This window comes from Rana temporaria, chromosome 5 (genome assembly GCF_905171775.1).
Source record: "Rana temporaria chromosome 5, aRanTem1.1, whole genome shotgun sequence".
Classification (NCBI taxonomy): Eukaryota; Metazoa; Chordata; class Amphibia; order Anura; family Ranidae; genus Rana; species Rana temporaria.
This window is the reverse complement of record NC_053493.1, coordinates 159,460,125-159,487,990: the sequence shown is the minus strand read 5'-3', so window position 1 is coordinate 159,487,990 and position 27,866 is coordinate 159,460,125. Positions and strand designations below refer to the sequence as shown.

The window sequence follows — 27,866 nt, the reverse complement described above, 5'->3', positions numbered from 1 at the left end:
TCAATCAACTATGTTTACTCTTTTTAGCCCTGGTTCACATTGATGCTACTTTGAAATTGCGCCCACTTCAATTGAAGTAGCATGATTTCAAAGTAGCAAGGTCAGAGCGATTTCAGGTGCTACTTAAAAAACATCTGTGTGGCTTCATGCACAGATGTCTATTGAAGTCACACCTGAAATCGGCAATAGTAGTGCAGGAACTACTTTTTCAAATCGGTGCGGCGCCGCTAAATCGTTGTCGCACCGGTTGGAACAGTGTCATTGTCTCCAATAGGCTGCGACTTGTCATACGATTTGATCTCTCAAATCGCATGAGAAATCGCTCCAATGTGAACCAAGCATAAATCACAACAGATACTACCTAAATGACCCTAATCAAAAGTTTACATACCCCAGTTTTTAATACTGTGTATTGATTGCCCTCATTAACAGCAAAGTAGCAAAGTATTTTGTGGTATTTGTGGATGAGGCGCTTTATCTTCTCAGCTGGTTAAGCTGCCCATTCCTCTTGGCAAAAAGCCTCCAGTTCCTGGAAATTCTTGGGCGGTCCTGCATGAACTGCACGTTTGAGATCTCCCCAGAGTGGCTCAATGATATTGAGGTGAGGAGACTGAGATGGCCACTCCAGAACCTTCACTTCATTCTGCTGTAGCCAATGACAGTTCGACTTGGTCTTGTGTTTTTGGTCATTGTCATGTTGGAATGTCCAAGTACATCCAATGCGCAGCTTCCTGGCTGATGAATGCCAATATATTTTGATAACATACTGCATTCATCTTGCCATCAATTTTGACCAAATTTCCTGAGACTTAGGCCTCATACACACAACGAGAAACTCGTCGTAAAACAAACATCGTTTTTCTCGACGAGTTCCTTGTCAGGCTTGTCGAGAATCTTGTCAAGCTTTCTTTGCGTACACACTGTCAAGACAAAATCTCGTCGTTCTCAAACGCGGTGACGTACAACACGTACGACGACACTATAAAGGGGAAGTTTGATTCCACTGGCACAACCTTTGGGGCTGCTTTTGCTAATCTCATGTTACTGCGTGTTAAGTAAAAGTTTGGTAAGAGACGATTCGTGCTTTTCAGTCTGTTACAGCGTGATGAATGTGCTATCTCCATTACGAACACTACTTTTACCGAAGGTGCACTCCCGTCTCATACTTTGTTCTGAGCATGCGTCGGTTTTCTAAGCATACACGCGAACGTGTTTCTCGTCGTAAACCAGCCCGACGAGAAACACGACGAGGAAAATGAGACTCCCGACAAGGACAAAGAGAACTTGCTCACTTTTTTTCTCGTCGAGTTCCACGACAGTTTTCTCGATGAAAAACATACACACAAACGTTTTCCTTCCTAAACAAGCTCTGCCACCAAGTTTCTTGATGGATTCTGTCGAGGAAAACGGTCGTGTGTACGAGGCCTAAGCCTTCAGAATTGTCACTTTTGATTTTTCCTGCTCAGGTTCAAAGGAGTTTAATGGGGTTCGCCATTCAAGTTAGAACTTTTCCTCTGTTCGGGAGTTCTGAGATCTGTAGCAATATACAATAGTGATCATTTTACTTATTTTATACATTATTTTCCTGATTATCTTTTTTTGTTCACAAACATTGTTTACCAGCAGAAGAAAAAACATACTGGCGAAAATTTACTAACACTAGAGCACTCAATCTAGTGCAGCTGTGCATGATAGCTAATCAGCTTCTGACTTAGATCCCATGCACACTGGACATTTAAACCGCTGCTGTTTTTGGTTTCAGGCGGCTTTTTCTGCAGCCAGTTAACTCCCCAGCATGTTATCCTAAAGCCTCGTACACACGATCAAACGGTCTGAAGGACAGTTGTCTTAGGTTAACCGATGAAGCTGACTGATGGTCTGTCGCACCTACACACCATCAGTTAAAAAAACTATCGTGTCAGAACGCAGTGGCATTAAACACAACGACGTTTAATGCTTCCAAGCATGCGTCGACTTGATTCTGAGCATGCGCAGGTTTTTAACTGATGGTTTTGCATACTAACGATCGGTTTTGACCTATCGGTTAGCAATCCATCGGTTAAATTTTAAAGCAAGTTTGCTTTTTTTAAACTGAAGGTTAAATAACCTATGGCGTCCACACACGATCGGTTTGGACTGATGAAAACGGTCCATCAGACCGTTTTAATCGGTTTAACCAATCGTGTGTACGCGGCCTATGTGTCCATGCACACATAGGCTGTTATTGGGTTTTAAAGGGAGTTTTTCAGTTGTAAAATGCTCAAACTCTGATAAAAGCTTAAAACTGCAAAAAAAAAAAAAAATCTGAAAAACATGGCTATTCTGTGTTTATTAGGGAGCTATATAGTTTTATATAGTATTGCTGGGGGAAAAAATGCTGAAAAACGCTACTGCACTCTACTGCTACAGCTTTTTACAGCTAAAATTACTAGCGTTTTTTATAACATCCATGAGGCCTAAAACTTAAAAGCTAATTGGTTTCTATGCAGAGCTGTGGCAGATTTTACACTCTCAGTTTTAGTAAATAAACCCTATGGGAATCTAAAGTTGAAATCATTGTTCCACCCTTATCTTAAAATACAGTTGCGCTCATAAGTGTATACCCTGGCAGAATTGAACTGTATAAAACAGGAAAGGGATATAAAAAGATATCCAAGGAATTGAGTATGCCAATCAGCAGTGTTCAAACTCTAATCAAGAAGTGGAAAATTAGAGGTTTTGTTGAAACCAAACCATGGTCAGGTAGACCAACTAAAATTTCAGCCACAACTGCCAGGGAAATTGTTCGGGATGCACAGAAAAACGCACAAATAACTTCAGGTAAAATACAGGACTCTCTGAAAACATGTGGTGTGACTGTTTCAATATGCACAATAAGGAGGCACTTGAAGAAAGATGGGCTGCATGGTCGAGTTACCAGAAGAAAGCTATTCCTACGCAAATGCCACAAAGTATCACGTTTACAATACACCAAACAGCACAGAGACAAGCCTCAAACCTTCTGGCACAAAGTCATTTGGAGTGATGAGACCAAAATTTAGCTTTTTGGCCACTACCATAAACATTAATTTGAAGAGGAGTCTACAAGGCCTATGATGAACGCTACACCACTCCTACTCTGAAACACGGAGGTGGATCGCTGATGTTTTGGGAATGTGTGAGCTACAAAAGCACAGGAAATTTGGTCAAAATTGTTGGCAAGATGAATGCAGTAAGTTATCAAAAAGTACTGGAGGAACATTTGCATTCATCAGCTAGGAAGCTGCACATGGGACGTACTTGGACATTCCAACATGTCAATGATCCAAAACACAAGGCCAAGTCGACCTGTCATTGGCCACAGCAGAATAAAGTGAAGGTTCTGGAGTGGCCATCTCAATCTCCTGACCTCATTATCACTGAGCCACTCTGGGGAGATCTCAAATGTGCCGTGCAGTTCATGCAAGACAGCCTAAGAATTTCCAGTAACTGGAGGCTTTTTGACAAGAGGAATGGGTAGCTTTACCATATGAGAAGATAAGGAGCCTCATCCACAAATACCACAAAAGACTTCAAGCTGTCATTGATTTTAAAGGGAGCAATACACGGTACTAAGAACTGGGGTATGTAAACTTTTGATCAGAGTCATTTGGGTAATTTCTGTTGTCATTATGATTTAAAAAAATAGTAAACACAGTTGATTCATAATAAATGGCTTCAGCCATACACTAACCATGAGTGAAAGAAAAGTTTTTGTGTTATCATTCATATTCATATATGACAACTCGCAACGTGTGGCAAGTGACATGGCAAGAGACAATCCGCAATGTGTGGCAGGTGACGTTGTGGCAAGAGACAATCCGCAATGTGTGGCAGGTGACGTTGTGCCAAGTGACAATCCGAAACATGTGGCAAGTGACAATCCACATCTGGTGGGGGAGTCTGAATCAAAACTGTAAGTACAAACACACATCACATGTTGTATGAGACAAAAGAGTCTGAGAGGCACTTGCCTTGCCCAGCCCTGATTAAGCACTTAAGGACCGGAAGGATTTTCCCCATTAATGACCAGGCCATTTTTTTCTATACGGCACTGCGTCGCTTTAACTGACAATTGCGCGGTCGTGCGACGTTGTACCCAAACATAGTTTATATCCTTTTTTTTTCCCACTAATAGAGCTTTCTTTTGGTGGTATTTGATCACCTCTGCAGTTTTTATTTTTTGCGCTATAAACAAAAAAAGAGCAACAATTTAAAAAAAATAACTTTTGCTATACTTTTTGCTATAACAAATATCCCAAAAAAGAAATCAAACTAAACAAATTTCTTCATCCGTTTAGGCCAATATGTATTTTTCAACATATTTTTGGTAAAAAACGCAATTAGTGTACATTGATTAGTTTGCGTAAAAAGTTGTGTCTACAAAATAGGGGATAGATTTATGGAATTTTTTACTAGTAATGGTAGCGATCAGCAAATTTAAGTGGCACTGCGACATTGCGGCGGATAGATTGGACACTTTTGACACATTTTTGGGACCATTAACATTTACAGTTGTGTTCAAAATTATTCAACCCCCCACTGAAATTGATTGTTTTGGCCAGTTTGACATTGATTTTGATCATCCTGTCATCCTGCTTACAATTAAATCAAAGAGGCACGTGTAGGTCAGACAAATATAACATAACATTTATAATGAAATAACCACAAATGTCTTTTCTGTGCTCACACCATTATCAGTTTTATTCAACCCCCAAGTGACATTCAATCTTAGTACTTAGTACAACATCCTTTTACAGTTATAACAGCTTTTAAACGTGAAGCATAGCTTGACACAAGTGTCTTGCAGCGATCTACGGGTATCTTCGCCCATTCGTCATGGGCAAAAGCCTCCAGTTCAGTCACATTCTTAGGCTTGCGCACTGCAACTGCTTTCTTTAAGTCCCACCAGAGGTTCTCAATCGGATTTAAGTCTGGTGACTGCGATGGCCACTCCAAAATGTTCCAGCCTTTAATCTGCAACCATGCTCTAGTGGACTTGGAGGTATGCTTGGGATCATTGTCCTGTTGAAAGGTCCAACGTCTCCCAAGCCTCAGGTTTGTGATGGACTGCATCACATTGTTATCCAATATCTCCTGGTACTGAAGAGAATTCATGGTACCTTGCACACGCTGAAGCTTCCCTGTACCTGCAGAAGCAAAACAGCCCCAAAGCATGATTGAACCCCCGCCATGCTTCACAGTAGGCACGGTGTTCTTTTCATCATAGGCCTTGTTCTTCCTCCTCCAAACATAGCGTTGATCCATGGGCCCAAACAGTTTCATCAGTCCACAGAACACAATCCCAAAACTTCTGTGGTTTGTCCACATGACTTTTGGCATACTGCAGTCGACTCTTCTTATTCTTTAGAGACAGCAAGGGGGTGCGCCTGGGAGTTCTGGCATGGAGGCCTTCATTACGCAGTGTGCGCCGTATTGTCTGAGCAGAAACTTCAGTACCCACATCTGACAAATATTTTCTCAGTTCCTCAGCAGTCACACGGGGACTTTTCTCCACTCTACGCTTCAGGTAGCGCACAGCAGGCGAAGTCAGAATCTTCTTTCTGCCACGACCAGGTAGCGTTTCAACAGTGCCCTTTGGCTTGAATTTGCGAATGATGCTTCCTATGGTGTCTCTTGGTATGTTTAACATCTTTGCAATCTTCTTATAGCCATTGCCCTTCCTGTGAAATGTATTCACCTCTTCCCTTGTCTTCCTGGACCATTCTCTTGACCTCACCATGTTTGTAACCACACCAGTAAATGTCTAGAAGGAGCTGAGTATCACAGTCCTTTTTAAAGCTGCCTGATTGGTGCTTATTAGGCTTTATTGCTGCTCCCTGACATCCACAGGTGTTTTCAATACCTGATTGTAAACACTTCAATGAACCTCTGTTCTTCAGAGTGGTAGTCTTTAAGGGGTTGAATAATTGTGTAAATGAAGAATTCACAAAATAAATATTTACTACTGTATTACAAAACCGATTGATGTCATTTTAGTTGCATATGGTTCTTTAAGAAGTCCTTGTAGGATTTCATTCTGAATACAATTACAAATGTACACTAAATTCCCTAAAACCCTTTACAGCATTGGGGGGTTGAATAATTTTGAACACAACTGTATACAGCGACCAGTGCTATAAAAATGCACTGATTATTGTGTAAATGTCACTGGCAGGGAAGGGGTTAACACTAAGGGTTGTTTAAGGGGTTAAATGTGTTCACTGGGAAGTGTTTCTAACTGTGCGGGAATGGGACTGACTGGAGGAAGAGAGAGATCGCTGTTCCTAATCACTAGGAACAGCCGATCTGTCTCCCATCCCCTCTCAGAATGGAGATGTGTCTGTTTACATTGACAGATCCCTGTTCTGGCTCTCTGTGGAGTGATCGCGGGTGGCCGGCGACCATCGCAGCCGCCGGCTACACACAGGTATCTTTATACTCCTATGTACATGTATAGAGCCCTGACAGGTCCTCTTTATACTCCTATATACATGTATAGAGCCATGACAGGTCCTCTTTATATTCCTATATACCGTATTTTCCGGCGTATAAGACGACTTTCTGGATGCAAAAAAATGCATCCAAAGTCGGGGGTCGTCTTATACGCCGGGTACAGTCTCAGTACTCACTTTTTTTCCCCAGCGCTGACAGTCTAACATGCTACGATCGCGAGCGTGTATTGATTTCAAAGCCGCGCCTTCACTGCAGAGTGTTCTGTGATAGGAGGAACAAAAATCTTCCCAGCAGCGCCTCTGTTCTTTGTTCCTCCTATCACAGATGCCTTCTCATCCTCGGACGAGATGAGAAGACGTCCGTGATAGGCGGAAAACATAACAGAGGCGCTGCTGGGAAGATTTTTGTTCCTCCTATCACAGAACACTCTGCAGTGAAGGCGCGGCTTTGAAATCAATACACGCTCGCGATCGCAGCATGTTAGACTGTCAGCGCTGGGGAAAAAAAGTGAGTGTTATTGCACTGGGGGGGGGAACAAGTTCAGGCACAGTGGGGGCAAGTGATGGCAATGTGGGGGCATGTAATGGCACAGTGGCAATGTGGGGGCATGTAATGGCACAATGGCAATGTGGGGGCATGTAATGGCACAATGGCAATGTGGGGGCATGTAATGGCACAGTGGCAATGTGGGGGCATGTAATGGCACAGTGGCAATGTGGGGGCATGTAATGGCACAGTGGCAATGTGGGGGCATGTAATGGCACAATGGCAATGTGGGGGCATGTAATGGCACAGTGGCAATGTGGGGGCATGTAATGGCACAATGGCAATGTGGGGGCATGTAATGGCACAGTGGCACAGTCTGGGCATGTAATGTAATGGCACAGTGAGGAATGTAATGGCACAGTGAGATTTGAAAAAGCCTGTTTCTGTCAGCGGTTCTGGCTCCCCCTCAGCTTCCAGAAAGACTAGTAAGAAGGGGGTAGTCTTATACAGTGAGTATATCCCAAAATCAAAATTTTTCCTGGAAAATTAGGGGGTCGTCTTATACGCCGGGTCGTCTTATACCCCGGAAAATACGGTACATGTATAGTGCCATGACAGGTCCTCTTTATACTCCTACATACATGTATTGAGCCATGACATGTCCTTTTACATTCCTATACACATGTATAGAGCCCTGACAGGTCCTTTTTATACTCCTATATACATGTATAGAGCCATGACAGGTCCTCTTTATACTCCTGTATATATGTATAGAGCCATGACAGGTCCTCTTTATACCTCTAGATACATGTATAGAGCCATGACAGGTCCACTATATAGATGTATATAGATGTATAGAGCCATGACAGGTCCTCTTTATACTCCTATAAATGTAGACCGCCATGAACGGACCCCTTTATACATGTATAGAGCCATGACAGATCCTCTTTATACTCCTTTATACATGTATAGAGCCATGAGACGTCCTTTTACACTCCTATATACATGTATAGAGCCATGACAGGTCCTCTATATACTCCTATACACATGTATAAAGCCATGACATGTCCTTTTACACTCCTATATACATGTATAGTGCCATGACAGGTCTTCTTTATACTCCTATATACATGAATAGTCCCCTTTAGTTATCATGATATAAAATAATGAATGTGGGGGCCTTTTGGTGGGCGTGATTTTTTTAAAACTAATATTATTATTTTTTGGGGGGGGGGGGGGGGGCAGCATTCCATTCTTGGTCCCAGGCAGCATAAAGTCTTGGGCTGGCCCTGCTAGTGACTCTAATACTGTCATCAGTGAAAATACTGTACACTGTACTAATGGCACTGGCTGGGAAGGGGTTAACAAGTGTAATGTAACAGATCTGTCTTCTTTTTCTCCCTGAACTCTGTGCTGAGATTGGCCACAGCAGATTAATAGGTTTCAGCCAAAATCATTGGCTGATATCTGCTGACAAACTCGTGCTGTGTCCAAACAGTCAAACCAGGAAGTACACTGCGATGTACGGGTACATCACGGTATCTGGCTGTGCCACCCACTCGCAGTATAGCTACTGTGAGTGGGTCAGCAAGAGGGCCATTTAACCACTTAAGCCCCGGACCATTTTGCAGCTAAATGCCCAGGCCAGGTTTTGCGATTCGGCACTGCGTCGCTTTAACAGACAATTGCGCGGTCGTGCGACGTGGCTCCCAAACAAAATTGGTGTCCTTTTTTCCCCACAAATAGAGCTTTCTTTTGGTGGTATTTGATCACCTCTGCGGTTTTTATTTTTTGCGCTATAAACAAAAATAGAGCGACAATTTTGAAAAAAATTCAATATTTTTTACTTTTTGCTATAATAAATATCCCCCAAAAACATATATAACATTTTTTTTTCCTCAGTTTAGGCCGATACGTATTCTTCTACCTATTTTTGGTAAAAAAAAATCGCAATAAGCGTTTATCGATTGGTTTGCGCAAAATTTATAGCGTTTACAAAATAGGGGATAGTTTTATTGCATTTTTATAAAAAAAAATTTTTTACTACTATTGCCGGCGATCAGCGATTTTTTTCGTCACTGCGACATTATGGCGGACACTTCGGACAATTTTGACACATTTATGGGACCATTGTAATTTTCACAGCAAAAAATGCATTTAAATTGCATTGTTTTTTGGGAAAATGACAGTTGCAGTTTGGGAGTTAACCACAGGGGGCGCTGTAGGGGTTAGTGTTCACTTAGTGTGTGTTTACAACTGTAGGGGGGTGTGGCTGTAGGACTGACGTCATCGATCGAGTCTGCCTTATAAAAGGGATCACTCGATCGATACGCCGCCACAGTGAAGCACGGGGAAGCCGTGTTTACATACGGCTCTTCCCGTGCTTCAGCTCCGGGGAGCGATCGCGACGGAGCGGCTATAAACGAATAGCCGCGCCGTCGTCCCGGATCGCTCCCCGAGGGAACCCGCCCGCCGCACGCAGCGGAGGGGGTCCCGATCGGACCCCCCACCCGCTAGAAGGCAAGGACGTATATATACGTCCTTCTGCCTGTCCGTGCCATTCTGAGGAGGTAAATAGTCGTGCGGCGGGCGTTAAGGGGTTAAATAATCTTGAAGCTTGGAAGCTTTTTGAAGAATCCCACACATTTACTTCCTTGAATGACGCGGCTCATATATTCTACGCCTTGTAAATATGCACGGCTGTGTCACTGATTTTAGAGAGCCTGCCTTCTGAACTACAGAGTGGCTCTAAGGAGGATTTTCAGGAGGCCCAGTCAGTACAGGAATCCCGGCAAATCAACAACACTGCTTTCAAGCAACAAGGTACTATGAGATGTATTCCTGATGTAGCACCCTGATGTTTTCGGCAGGGTTGCTAGTAAATTTAACTGCCAGGTATAGTTGCCTTGGCCGATTGATAGGAGTTCAATTGATTCCACCCTAATTCTGCTGCATCTCCATCTTCTGTCACTAGATGGCCGGGTATCTGGTGGCATTAATTAGAAAAGGCAAGGGCGTTTCAAGGACAGATTAGGTATAGATGGGGTATCTCAGCCAATGGGCAGGATCTTCTTGGGTCCCTTGGCCTGCTGGGAGAGCCTATTTATTTGAGTGAGGTCAGGTGATCTGGGTTTGGTGCTACCTGGACGGCTGTCTGGGTGAACGTGTGTTGTGCTGCCCCAGGAGGCTAGGCTAGAGCCTGAGGCCTATCACGGGGACATCTGGCTGCTAGGCTGTCTGAGTGCCTAACTGTGGCTTGCAGTTCAACCAGAAGTGCCGGGTTCTGCCGGTCGGATAACCTGTCGTGGTTGGAGGTAGAAGGGAAGCTGTTGTCATTAAGGGACCATCCACTTTATTACCAAGTACCACAATGAGTAACTGAAGCAAGTACCAGAGCAGTATTCTCACCAACCAGGATAATGAAGAATTGGGAAACTTCAGTAGGTGTCAAGCCAGGGACCCGGTCAGCGGTGCTTGCAGAGCAGCCTTGTGTGTCAAGCCAGGGACCGAGCAAGCCAGTGGGGTGACGCTTGGGGTGTATCCTAAATGCCAAGCTGAGGACCCAGCAGAGACGCTGGGGTGACGCTTGAGGAAGTTTCTCAGTAAGAAGATTGGAAGAGCTCAGGAGATCCAGTGGTAGTGGATCAGCAAGTCTAGTGAGAGACCGGAAGCTCAGTTGAGTGAAGATCTACAAGAGAAGTGAAGTGAAAGAGTTCCTTGTAACCTTTGTTAGGTACTGTTCAAGATTGTTGCCATAAGAGACAGCGTGTCTACACATGCAGATGTGGTGTCCGGCTGGGTGACTTTCCCTGCATGGCTGTCTACCTATAGAAATCTCGGTGTCTGCCAATTACATTGCAACTACTAAAGGGTGTCCTGGCCCTAAACCCTTGCTTCCACAGTTCTGTTTAGGAGACAATAAATCTCTTTGAATTTAAGAAGTATCGCACTCATGAATCTACCTTGCACTACACCAACCATGCCTTGTAACCCACTCTACACAGAAGGATGTTAGCTATCCCTAGCTCTGGAGGTTCTCATTAGACCAAAAGGGGCCTGGGACATTGCTACACTAAGGAATCGAAAGGAAAACAAAGGAATGAGTAGAGGAGAAACTGCAAAGCATGCAGCAAATCCAGGAAAATTTAGAAGAGATGACCAGTGGACACGCAACACTTCTATATAAACAAATACTTTTCAAGCAAGATTATATTGCATTGTCAAAACTAACTACTGTTTATATTGCTATTACAATCCTGATGTTGTAAAATTTAAATGTGTGCTGTGACTTCAGATTGCACACAAAGAAACGTAACAAATAACAAAAATTAGGTTAATGGACAGGTAAAATCTTGAAAACTATCAAACAAGCTTCTGCTTATAGTTGTTCCATCTAAGTAGGTCAGGGTTGATTAGTGCCAATAGGCTCTACATATCCTTTACTGAATCCAGAACGCATAGAAGTACCTCCTGTTGATCCTTTTCATGCCGAGTGCACAGTGTAATACATCAAAACACAGCACAGCTAGATTTTGGAAGAACAAAGAGGATGCTCACTTTTGCATCTGCATTTCACTTTGAACATACACCAGTCTGATGAGAAGAGTAGTGGTAAAAGCAATGGTAGACTTTTTTTTTATCAGAGACAAAGGTTTTATAGCTTTGATAAACTTTTCCAGTTAAACAAGAAAGATTTGCTTTCCTTAGCACCTATGTATGTGGCGTTATAAAAATTTGAAAATGTCTGAATTAATTAGGTCACAACACGGTTTATTAGGCTTGGTGCAAACATGTTAAAATCATCATAAATTTAAAGATATTTCCAGTATATGCAACGTGTGAAAACTTGCACCTATGTGTTATTAAAAGAAAAGTATATCCAAACCTTTCTTGGCCATACATCCCCTGTGGTTCAAACTGCCACCGCTGTGGGTGTCAATACAAAGTTGCCAGATCGGTTTGCATATCGCAGTGCGAACTGTCAGTTCGGACATGAATCGGATCACATGGGTGTGAACAACTACGAGAAGTGCACCTACTTGTGCTGTCCTGTGACCCAGAATTAGCTAACAGTGGGCTAATTTCCACTGTGGGCTGAAATCACAGAGTTGCTCCAGTCTCTGGAAGGATCCAGAACAAATTGTTGGGATCTACTTAGATGCCTGATCAGCAGCTGGCTTAGCGTTTCAGTGCATGGCTGAAAGCCAGAGCCAGACACAACCACCCACTCCCCAGCCTGGCGCTTCAGTGAGCACTGGAGGGACAGAGCAGAAAGCAGGTGGCTGACAGTCAAAACGTCCTACTTAGAGCTGACTAAGAACTGAGCGATCAGAGTTCATGTGATTGCTTAGTTCTCAAGCTTAGAGCCACTGGGGGACAGCTTCAGCATCAGGTCAATGCTGCAGCATGGAGGTGAGTATGTATGTTAGTTTTTTTAACAAACCAAACTACTCCTTAAACTCAAACTACTCCTATCTATTTAATGCCTCCCTTTGCTAGATCCAATCTCCCATTGGTGACCGATGGCATTAAGTGTACTGACTGAGTTATGTAATTCTTGTTGTTCACTGTACTAAAACTTTTTCAATAAAGAATAAAAAAACGGAACAACTTTAGGTCTTCAAAGAGCGGTTCCAAAGATTCTCGCCACTGGCAGATGAAAATAAATGCTCCAATAGTGTAAAACCTTACTGATGAATTTATTACAAATTAAAAACACACTTACATAAAAAAAAGGCATCATAGAGCTATACAATGCATTCCTTGCCGGCCAGATACAAACACAGTACTTCCGGACGTTATGACCTTTTACTCATGTTCTATCCAATTTTTGTTTATATTTCATACCTATATATTTTTTGATATCACCTTCTCATAATTCCTATCTGTACTGGACTCCCTAGTAATATATGAGGGAAAGGACATCTCTTTCTCTGACCATTGTCTCATATGGGACTTTCTTATACTTTGAAGACATTTCTTTTCACTTCCACTTCATTCATTGTATTCCAGGCAGACAGTGAATGAAAATCTTATCAACGGGACAGAACTAGTTCCAATAAGGGTCTGGTATGGATTTTTTTTGGGGGGGGGACAACACACTATTTTATTTTATTTATTTTATTTTGAGTTTCCCCTCAAGACCCAAGTCACACTTATCTCAAAGTCAGATGAAAATCTGATCCAGTTCACTAAAGTCGCATGGAAGTCGTATCGACGTCGGACCAAAGATGCAGGGCAAAGCCGGGTTTGACAGTCGCACGACTGTTATGTCGCACCAGTGTGAACCAGGCCTAATCCAGCAATAAGCTCCCTCACACAGAAAAGCCCTATTTTGTGCCCATTCAAGGTACTTTTATGGTTGTTTTACCTGAAATCCTGATTGGCCAGAGCACCCAACCTACGTTGAGGGCATGCAGCCTGGTACGGCTCAGGGGGGGGGGGGGAGGGTTGGCTCGCTCGTCCACACTCCTTATCTGGCCGGCCAGGTAGCATGCTTTGGATACGGGTCTGGTATGGATTGTAGGGGGACCCCCTACGCCGTTTTTTCGGCGTAGGGGGGGTCTCCTTACAACCCATACCAGACCTAAGGGCCCGGTATGCTCCTGAGGGGGGAACCCATGCCGGATTTTTATTTAAAATCCGGCGGGGAGTTCCCCCTCAGGATTCATAACAAACGCCGCCCACGTGTAGAATTGGCGGGAATCCAAGTCGGATCTCCCGTCGCTTCTATGACGGCTTTGTCTCCATCGCGGCAAGCCAGCTTGGTGCTGGCTCCCGCGATGGGGCTCGTAGGTGGTCAATCTCGCCGAGAAAGGAAGCGAGATTGACACAATATCGCGGTCACCCACTGTACAGTCCCATTCCTGGAAAACAATTAAGTCGGGCTGAGCACTGCTTAGCCATTCATAAGAAGCCTTGAATTTTTATGAACGAGTACAAACCTTCTGCTAATTGGCTGAGGTGGAGAGTTGACATCATCTGCCTGCCTCTCCACTTCTTCCAAATAAGGATGGTATTGTATTCATTCATAAAAATGTTGTTCTGGGAACAGTACTGCTGCCAGAACACAGTGTTGTATACTGTATGTCGCTGATGTGTTTAAAAACCACTGACAGCAGCCACAGTTCTTAGTATTGGAAGTAATTTGTTTGGACCAGCCTGGAGTTAGGCTTTAAGTGACTAAAGAAAAATAATGGCGTGGTCCTGACCATAAAAAGAAAAGTGTGTATAAAAAAATCACTTTCTTTAAAACCTTGGTCCACTGCTTTAATAAAAACAAAAACAAAAAAAAAACAACAACCAATAAGATTGCCCTTAGTAACCCCAAATTTGGGAAATTACATCCCACAATAATAAAGCAAGACCAGAACCATAGAAGCACGAAATGTGTGTTTCTAGCACCTTGTGCTGCGCTTGTGGATAATCATGGGGTGTTTGACATTTTCAAATGTCAATAGATGAATTAGAGCTCCGGCAGCAATTTAATTTTTTGGTTTGGTAAGAATAATCTCAGATTATTATGCTTGTCTGTGTTGGGGACATGGAAGTTAAACATTTTTGCCCTCAAGCATGAGGCAGCAGTATACAATATTTACCAAAGGGGGACCCTGCTCCAGCGACATGGTAAACATTGGATTTTTCATCCTTGATGATCAGATTTGATAAGAAGTCTTAAATGGCACAGGTCCAAAGCCCAAATGAGTAGTTGGCTCATTGACAACAGATGCATGGCATGGCAGCCATTGTGTGCATTAATTGATGCTCATACTCCTGTCCTAATGTACAGGGGTTTATACAGTTTATTTGATGAATGTTAGTATTCATTAACACCTAGCAAACCAATGCCAACATCAAAAACAACTTCCAAGTGTGTTTGAGATGCTTCCAGGACTTGGCAAAGTGCAATTAGTATTGATTAGCTTGGTAAATATACACATGCAATTTAAAAGCGGAGGTAAACTTGCATGCAAGGTGCAACACATGGTAACATTAGCCCGATAATCCTGTTAATCCAGATTCCAGCACACAACTAAAGCAACTATTACAAATTAATAGCTCAGACTGATAATTTTATGAATAGGAAAATTATGTTAAAATAATGATAAAATGCAATAAAAACACTCTCCTCTTGCTATACACGAGTCACTAGAATTGAGTTAGTATCAGAAGGAATATCAGTTATATACCTCTCTGGTTTGGTAACCAATATTTTACATACCAACATAATTAATGAGAGCTAAAAGCAGTATCACAAACTCATTAAACTAAAACACCAGCCAAACAGCTATACACGTGAATTATATATATCTCAACTATATAACCTGCTAAAATATTTGTTATTCTGTTCAGCCACTGCCAGACCGCACAGTCAGCACAGTAACACAGCTTTGCAAATTAGCAAATTCTTGTGCTACCTGCCTTCTCAATGGACTATGAATAAGCATCACCATACTGTTAAAAGAGAAGTATGGCCAAAGCTTTTTTGGTCGTACTTCTCTTCTGGGTCACAGGAGTACAATCAGTGTCAGGAGCCACTCAGCTGACTGATAGCTGGCTCCAGCTTTCAGAGCACAGCTGAGAGCCGAAGCCAAATGCACCCGCCCCTCTTCAGACCGGTTCCCCAGTGAACACTGGAGGAAGAGAGTGGACACCGGTGATTCGCGGTCACTGATCTCCACCTGAGAGCGGAGCAATCAGCGGTTATGTGCTTATTTAATAACTCTTTTCATAAATACATAAATCGGGGGTTGTTTTTTTTTATTTAACCTGAGTGCCTCTTTAAGGAATATGCATTACATAATAACTAAAAACATATTTCTAATTGTTAAAGTAACATTTGTTTTAACACATATAGTTGTTTTTATCAAGGATAAACACAATTTAAACTGAATTCGTGTTTTTTGCTGATTTATTTTGTGATCAGAGCACAATGGAAAATATTTGTGAAGTATTGCAGAGGCATCTATACACACTAAATTACAACTGCATTTGTATTTTATTTCAATCTCTAGGCAAATCTGAAAGTGTATTACTGGATTTGAAGGATTCATTCTATGTTATATCACTAAATGGACTAATTGTACTATAAATGCCAAAATCTACTCTGGGTTCCAGCTTACTACTCAGAATGCTCAACTGTCCTCCAACAAGACTGAAGCCTAAGTGAACAAACAATGGGGGAATTCAATAAAGCTGCTGCACCACTTTTCTGGCCTTAAAGAAAAGTTCACTTCTTAAGTAAAAATAATAAATGCACATATTTTTGAAGAAAAAATGTGCATTTATTAGTTTCCTACAGGAGCCTGAAAAGCATTGCACTCATGATCAGAGGATTGCAGGTGCAATGACAGGCTCCTGCACACTCTCCCACTAGATTTCTGCCTGTACCTCAGAACCCACTTTTTTAAAGTTGGAAAGCCAGAGGGAAATTCAATGGACTGAGAGCGCGCTACTCAGCAAGCTTGTAGTCCATTGAGAACTACAAGTCTGTCTGTTGCAGTGACAGATGGGACTTGCAGTTTATTCATTCACAGATTGCTGTAAATAAATGACATGGCTATGCAGGCAGAACATAGCACAGCCGCTCTCATTTTAATTTTGACAGAGGCTGCAGGATGGGGCACTCCCTATCCCAAAGAAAGCTGGTTAGGGAGAGAGGGGGGAAAGGAGCTAGAACATGTTACACCCTAAACAAGGGTGTAACATGTTCAAAAGGTAAACCTAGCCTTTAATCCCTCTTGTTAATCTATTGCCCCAAATTCATGAAACATTTGCGATACTTTGTTTCTGACAGTGTCTCATGCACCAAATTCAGGTACTTCTAAAATGCACCACTTTTACATTGTGTCGTATTAAATGTGCCACTCTTACATTGGGTCGCATTAAATGTACCAAATGCAAAAGTGGAGCTAATTAAGATCAACTCTCTTTTGGTGGACAGAGAGAAAAACTGCCTCAGATTTTATTAAAGTGCCTCACATGCATTCTAAAAGTGGTGCAGCATGAGCCAAATTCTAATTACAAGTTCTACAGGTATATGAATTAGGAGCATTTTATACCACTGTTAGAATGCACGACGGACACTTTTTGTCCAGCATCTAGTGTGTGCATTGGAGCTCAGTCTTACTAAGAGACAATGAAAAATCTATCGGCCAATATGCTGAAAGCAGAAGACATATTTTTTGTACTAAAATAAGCCTCTTTAGTACTACATTTTAAAGGATATTTAGCTGCTGCTTATAATTGTATTGCCTTGAAGTTAGATCCAGCCATCTTTTCTGCAATAACATTTCCCATACTCTACAGCACAAAATCCTTCTACAAACACCATGTATCTGATTGTATCTTGGCAAATTGAAGGCTATATCACTGCAGCTCTCTGCAAATGTTCAAATATTTCATATCCTGAGAAATTGAGTGGTGCACTGTTACCAGAATAACAACATAATTATGCAGAATGCAATATTCAGGCCTGAGAAAAGCATACAATTGCCATTCTGCTCCATTATAGGACAAGTGATAACTGCTTTTTACATCTCACATGGCTGGAATTACATTTGCAGTTCCCATTAGTACACTAATTGCAGCAGACATTTATACATAAAAATATAAACATAGACAGTTTTTAAATTAAAGGCATAGTAGTTTAATACTTATAATACAACTTAATCGTAGTAATAGATTAATATATAATAGTTATAATATAGGAAACATTAAAGTGTATGTTACCCTAACTTAATAATGCAACTGGGTGTTGGTGTTTTACTGTACAGTATATGCTGGGAAATTCAGCAGTATAAGTTATAAAATTATTAATAATGTGTAAAAGTTGCCTATGATAGCAGTGAATGGGATTTACTAAAACTGCTGCATTCAGAATCTGGTGCAGCTGTGCATAGTAACCAATCAACTTCTAATTTCAGCTTGTTGCATGAAGCTTTGGCAATAAAACTTGGAGGCTGATTGGTTTCTATGCAGAGTTGCAAAATCTTTCCTTTCCTCTAATCATTCATGTCATTTAACTTCTAGTAAGTATGTGCTGCGATGCCTATATTGGTACACCTTGCAGTTGGCTGTAGTAAGCCAGCAGCGGACATCTTATTACACCCAGCCCGTACTATATGGGCTGGGTGTAACAAGATGTCCACTGCTGGCTTACTGCAGCTGAGTGCAGGGTGTACCAAGATGGCCGCCGTGATGTTTACCCTTCCGACGGAGACACAAAACATCACTTCCTGTAATGAATGTGACAACGGTTACCGGAATATGCGGAGGCGCCCTGCACCCCTGCCCTGGCCAGCTTACCAACTCTACTCTGATTCACTACCGCCAGACTGATCTCCGCTCTGCCCTCTCCAGGTATCGGATCTGGCATCGGGAGCATTTGTGTGAGTACAAGTACTCGCACAAATGCTCGGTATCGGGACAACCCTAATTTAAGCAATACTTGCTTAACCCAGAATTCAACTTTAACTTAAATTTTAATAAGGGTATTTTAAATGAAGCAGGAAGATTTCTTTCTTTGTGGAAGCATGCTGGTGCTTGAGTCCCTATATGTTTGAATTCCGCTGCAGTATAACACCACCAATACAGCATACTTTTCCTATTATTAAACCACTTATTATTTAAAAAATTGCCCACCACAGGTTGGACTTTTCAATGTGATAATAAGCAAAAGCCAGCTATTTTGTTAATCTTTATAAAATAACCTTCAGGCTGGGTTCAATATGTGTGTCTACGAATGCACACAGCCCAACTTGGGAACGCACCCACAGCAGTGCCCCCTTAGCACATGGCATGCTATGGGGGCACCCGCTGGATAAAGGAGTTGACAACGCTAGTAGTGGACAGCCAAAGAAGAGGTAAAGAACCGGCTCTGTGCAATATCGTTGTTCAGAGCAGGTAAGTATAAAAACAAAAAAAAATCAAATTAAAAAAAAATTGGATTTAGGATCACTTTAAGTCAAACACTTTATAACTGATTGTCTGATTCTTTTTTTTTTGGAAGCTATAAATATGTAAGTAGTTTAGGGTTCAACCAAAAGAAAAGTTGTGTTTTTGTAATCAAAATTGTATCAGTGGACAAAATGGGAACTGCAGTACATAATTGCAGCAGGCATATACCTTGTTAATGCATGCTAATGTCCTTATGCAGCAATACTCACTCATCGAGCTTTTCCTTTTCTCCAGATCTTCACTCTTTTCATTTGGCATTTGAGGAGTTGGTGGCGGTGGAGCTCTTCTTTTCTTTGTCTGCTGTTCCTTATGAACTGTGGCATAAAGCTGAAATACAGCAAAGCAATTTTAAATGAACACAATAAAACAAAGCACGAACGTAAAGTAGTACAGTTTTGTAATATGTATTAAACTTTTACAAACGCCTATAAATAATATATGAAGGCTGTATCACAAAGAAGACTGAGCTTAACAACATTGACATTTATACTAAAGATGGCCACACTGTATATGTTAGTTTCTGATCATTTAGAAAGAAACAAAAAGACTCCAAAAAATCATCTGTTTATCTATATCTATCAATTATTCTTTTCAGACAATATCCCAGTTGCTACAAATGAGACAAATCTTCATGGCACGGGTTATATCTATCCACAGCTGCAATTATCAGCAGCAGAAGATGGATGTGTGTTCAGTTCTAAAGAATGCCTTGTGACTCCTCTCTGCTGAATCTGCCATTTTAAATCTTCTGACAGAGTTACTCACAACAAGCAATGCTGAGCTAATCAATTTGCCCTGATCAAGATATGTTGGAAGCAAAAATCATAAACTTTTGGTGATTAACTTAAGGAGGTATCTGCAATTTCAATTCCATACATACAGTATTTTTATGTTCAGCAAGCTAGAATATGGTCCATTTAGATTCTCTGAAATGTCATCCTCTTACAGCAGCTAATCAATAGCTTTTTTTTTTTCTTTTTCCATTATGCACACTCATCAATACAGAAAGCACAACAGAGTAGTTACTGTTATTTTCAAAGTGCACTAGAGCTGATTACAGGACAGGGGATACTCAGACACAGGAACATTGGAGTATTAAACTCCATGAGAATCTGGTATTACAGTATTCATCATTATCATCTTCATCCTCAGTGTATAGTGTTACTGTATACATACTGGGAATAAGCAGGGCTAGTGTTGGGATCTCTTCATAATAGGGTCAGCATTAATATTAGGGTGACAGGAAAAGGTCCTGCTCGGTCTATATGCCCCAACAACCTTTCCTATTGGAAAACTGAAGTGTATCTTTTTTTTTTTTTTTTGCTTGGTATAACTATTGTGGCAGCAAGCAGAACAAAGCCATGATACTTATTCTGAACATATCTTTAGTATCAATGGAAAATTAATATTTTATTATACTGTACTAGTATTAAAAACAGTGCTCCCATCTCCTTATTTTTGTTGGTCAGCAAGCTTAAGTTTTAAGTTGGGATGGCAAGTTTACTTTAACATCAATACATTGCTACCAAAACCCATATTTTATTCGTTTTATGATGGAATCCCGCTACCAGAAAAAATATATAGGTTGCGATTGCTGACCTCTCTCTGTAAACTGGCTGCCATTCTCAGATTGTCTTAACAGTTACTGATTCTGAACAAGTATGCCGATGAGTACTTTAGTCTTCACTTGCTGCATACTTGTATGAGATCAGTGACTTATGAAGAGAAATGTATACTCTAATGCATCAGGCCTTCTGTGTGTGATATACAGCAAGTAATTGACAGTAGGTGTGTTTTGGAATTGCTTTACTAAATTACAAACAGGTATATATTAGGTTCCTGGCTGGAATAAAAACTGAAACATTAAAGACCCACAGGAGACACAGAAATAGATATGCAGTCAGATTTAGCACTAACAACCTCCATATTCAGTCTTACTTCTACCTTCCTATTACAGAATTTGTGCAGGATGTCTAAATATGACTAATAGGTACCAGAGTTGGACCCAGTGCTCTCGGTAATCAGTAAAAGAATTGGTCTGACACATCCTCTGCAATATAAGTGTATGTGAGAAAACCTATGCTAAAGATGTGGCTGCTACTACTACACAACTATGCCAGCAATGAGCACTTCAGTGTGAGGGCAGATAGCAATTTAGCGATTACATACCCTTTCTGTGCTTTGGCAGCACTGATAATGTGTTTGGCCTCCTTTTGTCTTTTTGTATATTCTACAACCCCGTGTTTTCTTGAATGTTCTATTTGCTGATTTTGTTTCTTTTCTATCCTAATTACATCTTTTAGTGAACCATATTTTCTTCCGTTTATTCTTATTAAAGGGGTCTTAAAGGATCCCCCCCCCCCTAAATAGCTTCCTTTACCTTAGTGCAGTCCTCCTTCACTTACCTCATCCTTTGATTTTGCTTTTAAATGGTCTTATTTCTTCTGAGAAATCCTCACTTCCTGTTCTTCTGTCTGTAACTACACACCGTAATGCGAGGCCTTCTTCCTGGTGTGGAGAAAGCCTATTGAGGGGGGAGGGGCGAGCAGGAGTTTCAGGACGCCCACTAACACACAGCTCCTTTCTCTACCTGCAAAGTAGAGAGTGTCCTGACTTGCCTGCTCGCCCCCTCCCACCTCAAGAGGCTTTCTCCACACCACGGAGAAAGCATTGCTTTACGTGTGTAGTTACAGACAGAAGAACAAGAAGTGAGTATTTCTCAGAAGAAATTTACTTGCCTGACATATAATCTAGTTATCTCCAGGATGGTAGACTTTAACAGTGCCCACTGATTACCGGTTCTTGTTCCTGTCATTTTAATACAGCCTTTCAATGTATCTATGTTTCTAACTTTCCTTGCAAAGAGAACAGTCCAATTTCCTGCATACTGAATACTGCCGCAGTGAGATATGGGCCGTGACGTGCCACTCAAATTTGGCGCGAATGGCCCGTAACGTTCGTAATTCGACGAACGGTCGAACATACGATGTTCGAGTCGAACATGGGTTCGACTCAAACACAAAGCTCATCCCTAGTGTTTAGTTTTAGATTTATTTTAAGTGAAGTTAAGAGTTAAGTCAATGACAGTGCTCCTGTTGACGACAAAGCTACCATTTACTTTTGCCACATTTTAACAATCATTAAGCACAGCACATGCTTCAAGAAATAGTGTAATATATTATACTTGTAGTGTCAATCTGCTAAAACAGTTGTAAAGAAGGTAGGCAACCTTACTGCAATCCATGAAACATGTGTTTCTTTGTGCCCTTGCAGAGACTTTTATGTTGCAAAGTTTTTCATATATAAAATTTACATGTAGCACCCTCTAGATGCTAGAAGAATAGTACATGTTTGTGAGAGTAGGTAAATTTCCAGGCTTGGCTGGCATCCAAGCCAGGGTGTGTTCTGCTCTGGGCTGGGAGTGGCTCAGAGTACTGCTGGGTGACTCACAGGTAGCATCACCAGGACCTGCCACTTCTTTCCAGAATGTTCTGGTGTTTTCTGCAATGAGAGGTAGAGAGCAAAGGTGGAGCTGCCTGGGGTGTTTTGAGGAGCCCTGACTAATCCCCAATCTGGATTGGCAGGGGGCAGGCCTGCATAAATGCCCAGGCACAACCCAGTCGAGGAGGAGTTGACCATATAGAAGATGGAGATGGAGTGTTCGGCTGTCGCCTTTGAGCTCCTTAGTCTGGAGGTAGGGGGGTGGGGACCTTGGGCCTGGGCCTGAGTTCGGGACCCTCTTACAACCCACAGAGGTGTCCTGACCAGGAGGCACAGGAGGAGCAAGAGAGGACAGCGGGAGAACACTGCTGGCAAGTCTGCAGGAGTTCCATAGAGGCAGCCAAGGGGGTTGGTGAGTACAGTCAGGATGACTGGGAGGCACGCCTGAGAGGACTGAGATGCAGCAGTCTGGGATGGGTGCAGAACCAGTCTGGAGGATTGTGGTGGCATGGGCAGTGGAAAGGGGCAACTGCAGCCAGGAGGGCTGACAGTGCCTGAATAAGTGGTGGTACTGGGAGCAGTAGCCACAGGGATTCCCCTAAATAAAATAAATAAATAAATAAATGCAATGACTGCTTTCATGTCTCTGGATGCTTGAAAAGTGTGTGCCTGGTTGGGCAGGGTGACAGACTACTACACTCAACAGCCCCTACGGGGGTACCGCTACATACATGACAATAGTAATGTGGTGTGAACAGGGCACATAGAAAACAACTGTTTTCTTTGTGTCCTTGCAAAAACAGAAAAATGCAGGTCTCTGAACAAGGTTGGAATAAACCAAAATTATTCTATGCAAGTCAAATCTGCACATTTTCTCCATCAGTTTTTATGCACAAATGGTGTGAATGAGGCCAATACAAAGTACCTGGAGAAAGAAATTCACTAAAATATTTTTTTAAATGTCAGCTACATTTTTCAGTCTGTCTACAATGTGTACCCTGTGTTTAACCATCATTATTATCAATGTCCATTTTTTATAATTGATCTAGAAATTATATAAAAAATTGTCTGCATAAAAATGCCCTATTGCCAGACTTACCCTATCTATGGCTTTTGGTAATCATATGAAATACATTACCAATGGCTTTCATCAATGCAAACTGTGATACAATAAAGTAGCTGCTTAAAAAAAAAAATGAAACTTTTTTCCGCACAAGATTGAAAGTTTGAAATAATCATAATTAACCTTAACCAATGAAAAGAAAAATGTTGTGTAGGGCCCCCCCTTTTAGTTAGTGGGGCGTTACGCTAAAGTTAGTGGGGAATGGGAGATTTCACTTGCTCCCATTCACTAATTGTTAGTTTGTGCTGGTGCCAGTTCAGAACTGCCTCTTGGGTCAGTCTGTGTGTCCAGGGGTGAGCTTCCACCCCTGGGCGACAGCTGGCGCTATAGGGTTTCTGACAGAACCATCCTTCCCCAGCAGCCAATCAGAGGAGTTTCCCTCTTTGGGCATGCTGGCGGGGGGGGGTATATCTGGAGCACCGGCCATTTTTTGTGTAGACTGCGGGGCCCGAGTTCCAGGTGCGGCATCCACCTATAGGGTGCGCGCATCCGCGGGCCCCATCCTCATGGCCGGACGGGTTGAGGCTGTGCACCTCGCGGAGCCTTCTGTTGATGAAGAAAAGGACCCCAGCGGCTTGCTGGGTTCCAGGTCCTAAGCTGGAGGCTGAACGGTGGGGGATTGGCTCGGGAGAACCTAAGTGCAGAGGTTGTCAGGGAGGCCTGGACGAACCACCGGGGATCCGATCACCGCGCTACATGACAGGTATTTTTCTTTTGCTGTCAGTGGGTGATCCTTTAGAACAAAACTTACTGGGAGGATTCGTTATCCTTAAGTCCCATACACACTATCAGTTTTCCTGCAGGTTTTCTCTTCAGGTTTACCAAAACCATGTAATATGAGGTCAAACCTCAAGAGTTTCAATTTGTATGCAATCAGGCAGGCCCTTGCACCACATGGTTTTGGTAAACCTGAAGAGAAAACCTGCAGGAAAACTGATAGTGTGTATGGGGCTTTACACTTCAATTATACCAAGAAAATTTACTACGCCTGTGGCAGAGGCATTGTTTCGTCCCAGTGATCTGATTATTGCGAGCGACCCTTTGGCTGCCAGATCCAAGTTAATTGCCTGTCCAAAGGGCACTTACCCACCCTGGCGAGGGTGGCAGCGTTTGAATGGTCTGTGCCGAGAGCAGGCTTGCTCTCTATGTTTTTGATATCCAAGGCCTGATGCTACAAGTCCTTCCTACTCATCAACCGTTTGCTCTACTGTGTGTCATGTTGATGTTGGCCTTGTTGGCCCTGGAATAAAGCATTAAAAACTCACGCTACCTGCTGGACACTTGTTCTTTTATCCACACTCACAAGCATCACCACTAGACAGAATAATTTGGTAACTTAATACACCGATCCCAAATCAACCAGCGGCTCCTTCGGCTCCTTCAGTTGTAAAAAAAAATCACATCTTACAAACAAAAAAGGCAGGCTGCAATCCAGGTAGGCCACCCTGGTACATAACCATTTTAATCCATGCACAGATTTAGGCAGCTTTGTAAACTAATGGAGGCCAAGCAGGTACCTAATGAAGTAGACGTTGAATACATACAGATCAACTAGTGCAAAAACCATCACAGGAATTTCTACATCCTTAAATCTCTTAGTACTGTGGCCTAAATAGGATCTTCAGTGACACTGCTTTTGCTCTACAGCAAAAAAGTAACAGGGGTTCTAAAATTGACTGGCTTTATGTCTATCCACAACAACTTCATGATTCACAGCCTGTGGAAGGCATAGACTCTTTCAGTAGCTGGCTGCAACCTGATAACATCTTATGCATGCAGTCAAAACAAAAACTGAAATGAATATGTTTTCACCCTGGCCTTGAAAAACCCCAGACTTAAACCTCACATAGAATAGAATTACTTATGGGCTAACTTTTCAGTCCTGTAAAGGCCCAAGGAAACACTCTGAGTGTATTTTAATAGTACAAAGCCAAAGAAAATTTATATTTTAATTGTCTTTCTTGCTTTACAGGTTTTCCCACAAAACAAAAAAAGCAAAACCAGGTCAGGCAACTGTAATTGTCTAAAGAAAATAAATTTTAAAATAATAAATCCACCTTTAATTGTCATGTACTACAAAGTTAATTCCAATGGGTGTGTTTTTAACCCATACTTGACCTTTGCAGGCATATGCTGAAGAAACACAACATGATTTTAAGGTTCCCCAAGTGCAGAACATAGAACATATAAAAACTGCACATCCAAAAATGAGAGCCGGTTCACACAGGCTCGACTCGTCAAGCAACTTAGCCGCCTGACAAGTCGCGCTCTGTTCTGTACAATGGAATCGTTCTAATAGGAGAGACTCAAGTCGCTCCGACTTAGAGAAAGGTTCCCGTACTACTTTGGGACGACTTCAGGGCGACTTGCATTGACTTCAATACAGAAGTAATTTTGCAAGTCGCCTCTAAAGTCGTGGGCAGATCGCCTTGCCGAGTGAAGAAGGGGTCTACTGATAGTAAACATTTTTGTTTTTTAAAAGCTGGTTATTCCAAATGAAAACAACCAGTTATGTGGTTTTATAGGAAGATAGGGCAAAGAGATCAGAACAGACACCACATCCCAGTATTATCGTAAGGAAGAAGGGAAGAGGGAACAAACCTTTGGACTTTTAAAGGGGTTGTAAAGGTATTTTTTTCCCTAAATAGCTTCCTTTACCTTAGTGCAGTCCTCCTTCACTTACCTCATCCTTCGATTTTGCTTTTAAATGTCCTTATTTCTTCTGAGAAATCCTCACTTCCTGTTCTTCTGTCTGTAACTACACACAGTAATGCAAGGCTTTCTCCCTGGAGTGGAGAAAGCCTATTAAGGGGGGAGGGGGCGAGCAGGCAAGTCAGGACACTCTCTACTTTGCAGGTAGAGAAAGGAACTGTGTGTAAGTGGGTGTTCTGACACTCCTGTTCGCCCCCTCCCCCCTCAAGAGGTAAGTGAAGGAGGACTGCACTAAGGTAAAGGAAGCTATTTAGGGAAACATTTTTTTACCTTTACAACCCCTTTAAGTTGTCAAATCAAATAATTATAAAATAGATACAATTTCATATTTTTATTACAATAAAAAACATGATAAAAAATTACTTTCTTATTGTTATTATTTGTTCTATTTTTTTTATATTATTACTTAAAGGATTTGCATCAGTAACACAAGAATAAATAGCTATATAAACAAGTCTAATGCCGCGTACATACGATCATTTTTCGGCATGAAAAAAAAACTGTGTTTTTCGGCATGTATAAAAAACGACGTATTTCCAACTTCATCATTAAAACGACGTTGCCCACACACCCTCGTTTTTTAAAAATGCTCTAGCAAAGCGCGGTGACGTACAACACGTACGATGGCACTATAAAGGGGAAGTTCCATACGGATGACGCCACCCTTGGGGCTGCTTTAGCTGATTCCGTGTTAGTAAAAGACGATTCGCGCTTTTCTGTCTGTTACAGCGTGATAAATGTGCTTACTCCATTATGAACGGTAGTTTTACTAGAACGAGCGCTCCCATCTCATAAATTGCTTCTGAGCATGCGCGGGTTTTTCATGTCGTTTTAGCCCACACACGATCATTTTTTACAACCTGAAAAATGACATTGTTTAAAACAACGTTAAAAAATGCAGCATGTTCAAATTTTTTTGCCATTTTTTGACGTTTTTCAGAACCTGAAAAATGATGTGAAGCCCACACACGATCATTTTAAATGACATTTTTTAAAAACAACTTTTTTTTCATGCCGAAAAAAAATCGTGAGTACGCTGCATGACAGTTGAAACATTTGCAGATTTACAGTTTAGAGTAAACAGTAGGGTCTCTGGGTGTATAGGAAATGCTGCAAAATAGAAACCTGCATCTCGGAAACGCCAATAATCAAGTTATCTAGATGTATCAAAGTCAGATAGGGCTATAAGTGTTTTAAACTGAGCATATCCAAAAGTTTTTCTGTTAATAAAGTATAGAGAAAGAACAGAAAAATGAAAGAAGAGGGGCGAAGTGGGGAAAAAAGTATGTCAAAATCATGACTTAGTGAAGATCACAGGCCTAATCATTGTTTGTATTAGACGTATTTCAGGTATTCCCCAGAGAAGCGAAAGAGACTCCAATAAAACCATCTGCTCTTAGGCTCCTCGGTTTTGTCAGGGAGGGGCGAAGTAAGGTCTTCCAGTTGCTCAATATCATTCACCCTTGTGAACCATTGTGTAACTGTCGGGGCAGATTGTTGTTTCCACATACTGCGGATGCAAGCTCGAGCTGCGTTTAGCAGGTGCTTAAGCAGAGATTTGTGTTACCTCCTCTTTGATAGTGGCGTGAGATTAAGTAGTACTGCAGCTGGGTTATCATGGAGGTAAATGTCTGTAAATTTGTGGATAAGTCGTAGCACAGGTTGCCAGAAA

At 41.8% G+C, this 27,866-nt stretch overlaps 1 protein-coding gene across 6 annotated transcripts in view; it reads right to left on the bottom strand.

Moving 5' to 3' along the window:
* The window catches only part of COBL (cordon-bleu WH2 repeat protein), a 426,299-nt gene that overhangs the window by 97,559 nt on the left and 300,874 nt on the right, over positions 1 to 27,866 (bottom strand). For all 6 annotated transcript variants that reach the window (XM_040353303.1, XM_040353300.1, XM_040353306.1 and 3 more), the window contains one exon: positions 19,128 to 19,245. In XM_040353303.1, the coding sequence (XP_040209237.1) occupies positions 19,128 to 19,245 (118 nt within the window). The remainder of the gene's footprint in view (positions 1 to 19,127; positions 19,246 to 27,866) is intronic.